The 8,583-nt window shown below is 44.0% G+C and overlaps 1 protein-coding gene across 1 annotated transcript; it reads left to right on the top strand.

The window, feature by feature from the left end:
- Nucleotides 1-478: 478 nt before the first annotated feature.
- On the top strand, nucleotides 479-6,283 carry LOC109782001 (protein ENHANCED DISEASE RESISTANCE 2-like). The gene is made up of 22 exons (XM_020340590.2): nucleotides 479-814; nucleotides 1,066-1,140; nucleotides 1,395-1,448; nucleotides 1,526-1,591; nucleotides 1,973-2,073; nucleotides 2,156-2,211; nucleotides 2,309-2,422; nucleotides 2,505-2,545; nucleotides 2,645-2,745; nucleotides 2,819-2,914; nucleotides 3,129-3,193; nucleotides 3,286-3,357; nucleotides 3,484-3,639; nucleotides 3,733-3,959; nucleotides 4,092-4,128; nucleotides 4,238-4,383; nucleotides 4,466-4,567; nucleotides 4,723-4,767; nucleotides 4,886-5,026; nucleotides 5,125-5,220; nucleotides 5,421-5,522; nucleotides 5,606-6,283. The coding sequence occupies exons 1-22, from the start codon at nucleotides 479-481 to the stop codon at nucleotides 5,813-5,815; spliced, it is 2,439 nt and encodes an 812-aa protein (XP_020196179.1). The 3' UTR covers nucleotides 5,816-6,283.
- The last annotated feature ends 2,300 nt before the right edge of the window (nucleotides 6,284-8,583 follow it).

Genomic DNA, 8,583 nt, shown 5'->3' with positions numbered 1-8,583 from the left:
ATCGACGTTAAATTCGAATTTCACATTCGGCAATGCTATTTGGCACACAAGACGACGAGAGAGAAAAGAAGGGGAATGCATGAGAGGAAGGAAGGAAGGAAGGGAGTATAAAAAAAGAAGCAACCAAGGTCCACTTGTCCCTCCTCTCCTCTCTTCTTGTCGCTCCCCTCCACCGCCACAACCACAACCACAACCCCAACCCCGGCCGCGGCTCTCCCGCCCAGCCACCCCCTCCGTCTCCATCTCCATTCCTCCCTCGTCGAGCTCGCCCGCCCGCATGCGCTCCCACCTCTCCATCCACCCGTTCCACCCCCACGAGCGCGCGGCGGCGGATGGAACCCAGCCCCAGCAGGCCGCAGCAGCAATGAGCCGGCCGACGCCCGCCGCCGACGCCGAGGAGGCGCCGCCGGCGCCCGCCACGCCCGCCCCCACCTCCGACCCGTCATGGAGCCGCGCCGCGCGCTACGTGCGCACCACCATGCTCAGCTCGTCGGCCTCCAGGCGGGAGCCGGCGGCCCCGTCCTCCGCCACGGCCAAGGCCGCCGACCTCACCAAAGCCAACACCTTCGCCACGCCGCGCGACCCGTCCCCCGGCGCTGCGGGCGCGGCGGCGGCGGCGAACGCGAAGGAGATGCAGGCCAAGACGTCCGCCCTGGCCGCCGTCAGGGAGGCCGCCGCCGCGGCCATCCACCACGAGGGCTGGATGGTGCGCTACGGCCGGCGCAAGATCGGCCGGTCCTTCTTCCACACCAGATACTTCGTGCTCGAGTCCAAGCTGCTCGCCTACTACAAGAAGAAGCCCAAGGACAGCATGGTTCGTACGTACGCCTCATCATCGATCAAAGTTTGAAATCCATCATCAATTTTGTGTTTGTTTCTGGGGGATTTTAGTCTTGTTTGATCCTTAGTTATCTGCATTCATTTATTTCTGATATCCTGATGGGACACTATTTCATCCTGACGACATTCCAAGATTTTATCATGCTTTCTGCTTCCTAGATTCAGATAGCACACAACACCTCTCGTGTGGATAACTGTTATTAAGAAATTTGTGCATATGTGCAGGTGCCGCTAAAGTCGCTGCTAATCGACGGGAATTGCAGGGTGGAGGATAGAGGACTGAAAACACATCATGGGCAGGTGAGTTTAATTATTTCAGTAATGAATAAGTTTTGGATTATTAGATACCCTATGATTCTGACAGTGTGAAATAGCTAAATCACGGTTTTTGAACACCATAATGTTGATTTTATTCAGAAAAAAAACACCTTCATTCATTTCTGCTCTTGTGCATGCAAGATGCAGCAATCACCAAGTAACTTAGCACGCTGACATTTTTCATTGCCTGTATAATTGGGGAAATGATATTTTCTCTTGCTGATTTTTCTTTTCAGATGATTTATGTCCTTTGCGTTTATAACAAGAAAGAAAAGGAGCACCAAATCACGGTTTGTTCTAAGCTGAGAGCCCTTCAACACTGTCACTTGGTCTCTGTTTTATGCTGTAACTAAAACTTAATTCTCAGATGGGTGCGTACGACATTGAAGACGCACTGGCTTGGAAAAAGAAGATAGAGCAGATAATTGATCAGGTTAAGTAGCACAATTTAATAACATATCTAAGAGATGTTCAAATTTTAGGAGGCATTTGTTTCCCATTTATTTTTCATGTTTGATCGTGAAATAATCGTATTATTTGACAATTAAACAGTAGGAAGTATTGATGTGCAGTAAATTGTACTGTTAAGATATGGTACCCGCTAGCTCATTCCAGGAGAGGCACGTTGGATAGCTTTGAGCCTCACCCAACTGTATTGAGAAAAGAGAACTATCTATTAAATGGAACATGCATAAGGCATTGGGTAGCACTCTAGCTGATGTCATTTGGATTTCTTAGTCATTTTCTTTAATAGTAATGGCATATATATGCTCCGTTTGTTTGTATCGATCATCACGTCTCCACATTCTTGCAGCAGCAGGACTCTATGGCAGATAAAAACCGTAAGGCCTTTGCTTCGATGGACTTCGATACGGAGCTTGGAGGGCAGTTTGCATTCTCAGATCATGACAGCGCGTACGTATGCGATGTTCCATGTCTTATGTATTCTCTTATCGCTGAATTAGCCAGAAATTTGATAATTACAGAACAAATGTAGAGCTGAAGAAGAAGAGGAGCGGCCCATTTTGACTCGTAGGACGACTATAGGGAACGGTACGAAGTTACACGCATTGACTACCTGAGTGAAGCAGAGCACTGGTCTGCAAGCTGCATTTCTCAACTTTTTCATGCGTCTTTCCGGTGGTGCCAGGTCCCCCCGAATCGATACACGACTGGACCAATGAGCCTGATATTGGGTCAAATCAGAATGAGCCGAGTCAGTTTTCTTCCAAGAAGAATTGGCGGCTTCTTCGATGCCAAAATGGCAAGTCTAGGTTCTTCCCCCCTTATGTCATGAACCCTTTGTTTGCCGAGGATTAATTTTAACTTGGTGTTGTCATTGGCAGGACTTCGCATCTTTGAAGAACTTCTTGAAGTCGATTACCTTGTATGTCCTGGCAGCAATCTTAACTGCTGGAGAGTTACTACTCAACAGTGCCTGAAATTCTGAATCTGACACCGACTTGTACTTCTATGCGCTGTGCAGGCAAGAAGCTGTAGCCGTGCTATGAGGGCTGTCGGGGTAGTGGAAGCCACATGTGAAGCTATTTTTGGTCTAGTGATGAGCATGGACGTGACGAGATACGAGTAAGAGTTTGGCATTTTAAGTCTCTGCTGTTCGAACTACTGACGTGATGTCGATGTTTGTTCTCCACTATAGGTGGGACTGTAGCTTTCGCTACGGAAGTTTAGTTGAGGAGGTTGATGGCCACACTGCAATAATCTATCACAAGTTGCAGCTGCACTGGTGTCCAATGTAACCTCACTCTCACATGTTAACATGTTTTTACCATCTGGAAAATACTCCCTCCGTAATTTAATTAAGTTGCGCAGGGAGTACATTTTTAGCATGTCGCAAACATATAATACTTTCTTCTATCCCTTATCTGGAAGCATCATTAATACTGGTAGCATTTTGAATTGTCTGTCAGATTCTAGCTTACATTCTTTCCATCCTAAATAACATGCAGGCTAGTCTGGCCCAGGGATCTTTGTTATGTCCGTTACTGGCGGCGGAATGATGATGGAAGCTATGGTACAGTCTTGAAATTTTCCATATAGCTGTCACATTTGCTGCCTGCAGTGCCTTCTCATTGACAGTGTATATTTCTTGTTACACATATGCAGTTGTTCTCTTTCGATCTGTCGAACATCCTAACTGTGGCCGGCAAAGAGGGTATGTGAGGGCTTTCATCGAAAGTAAGTCTCTTTCTGACCATCGGCCATCCTTCATTTCATTTACCTGAGAGGATGAGACTCTTCAAATAAACAAAATTAACTTGGGTTCATTTTTTTTTTCCTTTTCTGAACTTCATACTAGTTCAGGTGGTGGGTTCAAGATTACTCCTCTCAAGTGTCGCAACGGACGGCCCCGTACGCAGGTCCAACACCTTATGCAGATCGATCTGAAAGGATGGTTCCTCAACTACTCCGCTTCCTTTCAGTACCATACATTGCTGCAAATACAGAACTGTGTTGCCGGTACTGCGTGGTTTTTCCCCTTGTTATTCGAGAGCATATATACTTCACCAACTCATTCTGGTGCTTACGGCTTTAATTCACACTTACTGCCAGGCCTGCGCGAGTACTTCTCACAGACAGATGAATGCCATATAGCTCCAAGGATTCCTGTCATGGAGAAAATGTTTGATCCGTCGGCGGATCAGAAAAACCCGCAGCCTCGTGCAATCGACAAGATTAAACCATTAGATAAAGACCAAAAAGATGGTAGAAACATGTCAATCATCGAGGAAGAATCCGATGAAGACGATGACTACCAAGTTCCTGAAGCTAACATAGAGGTTACATATCCTAGACCACACTGATAGTTTTTTTTTTGTTTTCCAATTGAGTATATCTTAAACCACACTATGAACAACAGTTTTAAGTGTTTTCTCACTTCATAATAAACATTTCTGAAAATTAATGTACAGGATGACCCCAACAAATCTGACAACGACGCTAAGCCAGGTTTGATTACCGCTTCCTATCTGCGTGCTTGCATTATCATGTGTGCTGTCAAGTTCCTAGGGCAGATGCTTTTTTTTTTGCTCTAACGGCGATAGCTTTGCCGTGGCAGAAGAACCTCCAGAAAAGATTGATTTATCGTGCTTTTCTAGCGTCCTTCATCGTGATCCGGATGAGAAAACCCGCAACTGTTGGACAGTACCCGATAGCACCCTCTTTAAAGTTCGCAGCAAGAACTTCCCTACTGATAAATCAAAGGTCTAAATCTTACATTTTATTCTTAATTAACTATGAAGAATATTAGATGAAGAACTTCAACACACTCGCATCATAATTACAGATACCTGCAGCAAGTTATCTCATGGAGCTTGCGGCGATCGACTGGTTTAAGGACACCAAGCGTATGGACAATGTTGGCAGGCAGAAAGGTTGTGTTGCTCAGGTAAACATCATAATTTACCAGAAATTTTCTGAGAATACGCCCTCAGTTAAATTTCTCAACAGAACCACTTTTGAGTTCATGCTTGTTTCTCTCTGAAGTATAACAGAACCACTTTTGAATTCATACTTTTGTTTCCACTGCTACCGGTATTGCAGCTTGCTGCTGAGAAAGGGATGCACACATTTGTTGCCAACATACAAGTGAGTGACATTCTTAATAGATTTCTGTGTAACATATTATTCATGTGTTTGTAGACTTCTGTCAAACTTCTTTTCGAAAGGAGGCATTTTTGGTGAAGTCATCAATATCCTATTGCAGATTCCTGGATCGACCCATTACAGCATAGTGATGTATTTCGTCACAAATACCATGAAAAAGGGATCGCTGCTGCAACGTTTCTTCGACGGCGATGATGAATTCCGCAATAGCAGACTGAAGCTTATACCGGCCGTTCCGAAGGTCTGTTTTTTTTTCCCACAAAAATCTTGTAGTCTGCAACTAGTTTGTTGTATTCTTCATCTTCACTCTGTCTCAAAAAACTAACAAAAAATCTTCAGGGCTCTTGGATAGTACGGCAAAGTGTCGGAAGCACCCCTTGTTTGCTGGGAAAGGCCGTCGACTGCAGCTACATACGCACTCCGGGGTACTTGGAAGTAAGTCATTGTTTATCACGTCAAAACCTCCAAATGATGGGCCGCCGATAGCTTTTTCCATGTCATGTTTACAGCATTAGAATGACCAGTAGAGTTTTGGGTTCAGAACATTTTACTACCGACAGAAATTCATCATCATTATTGTTTTTTTCTCATTTTTGGTGAGACAATGCATCTTGACGGATAGGTTGTTTCTGCAGGTGGATGTTGACATCGGTTCTTCTGCGGTAGCTAATGGGGTTCTGGGGCTGGTGTTTGGTGTTGTCACAACATTGGTAGTTGACATGGCCTTCCTAATACAGGTAGGAACCCCAAATGCCAATGTTGAAGCATGTTTATATTGAAGAAAATAAAATCTTGTCTTATCTTATCAATGAATATACAGGCGAACACGTATGAGGAGCTCCCGGAGCAGGTGATCGGCGCGGCTCGGCTGGCTCACGTCGAACCGGCGGCAGCAATAGTTCCTGACCTTGATAATACCAACAGCGACAGCAAAGATAGCAACAACGACGACAACACCACCACCAACAACAGCACCACCAACAACAACACGACTTCCTCGGAGGACGATTCGTCCAAGAAAACCAACTGATTCCGTCGGCGTGCGTGCGTGCAGATTAATTTGTTGATTCTTTTTCGTTTCTTCTTTCCTCTTCCATTAGTCACTCGAGCACTGCACCAACTCGCAGCCCAGTCTTGAGTTCAGAACCTGAGGCAGTGTTGATTTTGTTCATTCTTTTATTCGTTACAATTCATTTTTTCTTTTCAACTTCATTTTCGGTGTCTGGAAGCACTTGGATGTAAATTACGCGCGCGCAGAATCCAGATTGATATACGCGCTCCGCTTCCTTACACTTTTACAAGGTATATATTTGTTAATATATGTATGATCCAATAGGTGACATTCAGGTTAAATTGTTACATACTACAGACTGCAGAGTATATCATATATATGTAAACATTGCCCTGTTTCAAAGCAAAGGAACCATTTTGTTCGTTTTCTCAGCTTAATTAACAATGTAATGTCCATGTCCATTTGCTATGGCTTATAAACCGGACCGGGGAAGCTAATCTCTAGGCTAGACTGTTGAGCCCTATGATACCACTATGAGTCTATCACAAGCATGAATATTACGAGTATGGAGATAGTAAATGTAAATACCTAGGATTTTACTACTTTGACTCAAGGGCTTTAACTAGGATTTTAATGCGCAGGGCATTTGATTCGTGTGGTTTTAGTAGGCCCACGGCTTCTTCGATTTGAAGGAATCGCCTAGGGTTTTAATTCATGCGCCATTTGATTCGTGCAATCTTAGTTTATATAGTTTCCAAATCCAACTGGATTCAAGAGTATATGCAACATTTCCATTCCACGGTTTCTGGCTCTCTTATTTTTTTGAAATCTTATGTCACATTTTTTTTTGAAAACTTATGTCACAAAATTTAATGTTTTGTTTCCGGCTCCCTATCCTGGCAATTTTAGAAAATAGAGCCTTTGATCAATTATCTTGATTTTTGTTCAGACAAGCCTTGATCCATTAAATTTTGTGGTCCGCATGATACAAAATAATAATCATAAGCAAGTGCCTTCAAATATGAATCAAACCAATTAACTTTTATGTCGCATAAATTGCATATTAATACAATGACTCTTGGTACAACCCTTGTCTTAACAAATCAAAACACGTCTATATTATGAGATGAACGGTGCATGTTTAAAGGGGTATTTTTGTTAAGAAACACATTTCTACTCTTTCTTGGCAGAGGAAATCTATCTATTAAGATACTAAGCTCCCTTGTTTGAAGCCTTCTGATGTGTCGAGGGCTATGGGCCGCTATGGGTCCCGCCTATAAGAGTGTTTGTTGCTGGTTGAGAGCAACACACTTACACACACCAGTTTTCTAGGTTTTGAGAAGGTATTCCCTAGTTTTCCTGTGTTTCTCTATCGGGTTTAAAAGCTATTCTTTTGGTTTTTTCTGTGTGTTCTTGTAGGCGTTTTTGTTAGTGTCGCGAGTGTGCTTGATATTTTTCATGCGAAATGGAGTACCAGTGTTTCCTTGGTGGAAAAACAAATTTGGGTGTAACATTTGGGGGTGACATTTGGTGTTGAATTTGTTTTTTTTTTGCAAGCCAAAATGCCTAACCTTTTTACCTGAAATTTTGCAGGCAGCATTTTGATGTGACTACGAACACATAAAAAATTTGCTCGTATTTTTTTGACATTTAAAAAATCATTTTCCAAGCACAGGAGCACGCGCACCTGGGAATCGAATTGGATTTCTGAACTTCTCCTAATCGACTATGAATCATTGCACATAACCTGCTCTACCTACTGCAACTCAAAACTCACATATTAGCTCAGAGGTGAACTTTCAATAAAGTATCAACTAGTTCCACTAAAAAAATCCTCCTCAACGGAGTACTAGGTATATGCAGCCTCTAAGGGAGCGCGACGACCGAGTCTGCGTCGCCTCCACCCGACCAGTGGTGGGCGATACACCTGGTCTCCGACCTCTGCACGCCGGCTATGCGTGTTTACCGGTGAGGCACCCTAGTCCGCCGGACTAGAACACGACGGTTGGTGCTCCTCGACGGCCGGGGCATTCGTGTCCACGATAAGGCGGAGCAAGAAGGTGAGATAGTAGGAGATAGTGTACATATTTTTTCCCCTCTCACGTTGCGTTGGTTGGGCGGTTGTAGGGGTGGTACGACACGTCATAGGTTCGAGGAAGAGAGCCATGGCCGGCGAGGTATTAATGCGGGCTGTGTGATTTGTAGGAGATATGCCCTAGAGGCAATAATAAATGATATTATTTATCTCCGAGTTCATAATTATGTTTATGTTCCATGCTATAACTGCTATGGTTCTTGAGTCTGCAATAACCACGAGGCTCGGAGGAAGACTCATATGCACGTGTGGAATAATAAACGGTAAAATGTATTCCTAGTCTGGCCTCTAAGACTAGCTCAAGTGTTGCATGATGGTTATGTTTTCCTGATCATGGGCATGTCTATGTCAGCAACCTTGAGGGCATAATGTTAAGAGAACATTTGTGTTGAATCGACCCGGCATGATGTTATGCTATGAGATTCATTCGTCACAAGTTTATTGGTACATAACACAGAGATGGTTAACGTTTGCATGATTCCTTAGACCATGAGAGTATCGAGTTTCTTCATGCTTGCTTCATGAACTTTGGGGTTTGTTAAACGTCATCCGTAAATGGGTGGCTATTACGGTGGCTTACGGGTTCATGGAAAAGTGTGTCAAGTAACTTGATAGCTCAAGATTGGGATTTGCTCCTCCGACGATGGAGAGATATCTCTGGGCCCTCTCGGTGTTACGGTATCCATCATCG

Source organism: Aegilops tauschii, chromosome 6 (assembly GCF_002575655.3).
Source record: "Aegilops tauschii subsp. strangulata cultivar AL8/78 chromosome 6, Aet v6.0, whole genome shotgun sequence".
In the NCBI taxonomy this organism is placed as follows: Eukaryota; Viridiplantae; Streptophyta; class Magnoliopsida; order Poales; family Poaceae; genus Aegilops; species Aegilops tauschii.
Note: the sequence above shows the minus strand (reverse complement) of the source record. Positions and strands in the feature narration are given on the sequence as shown.

Excerpts from the sequence above, each read along its gene's own strand:
- LOC109782001 (XM_020340590.2), top strand. The coding sequence starts at position 479 with ATGCTCAGCTCGTCGGCCTCCAGGCGGGAGCCGGCGGCCCCGTCCTCC. Across the intron at positions 3,194-3,285 it reads GAATGATGATGGAAGCTATG|TTGTTCTCTTTCGATCTGTC; the intron begins GTACAGTCTTGA and ends ACACATATGCAG. Across the intron at positions 4,568-4,722 it reads AGAAAGGTTGTGTTGCTCAG|CTTGCTGCTGAGAAAGGGAT; the intron begins GTAAACATCATA and ends CCGGTATTGCAG.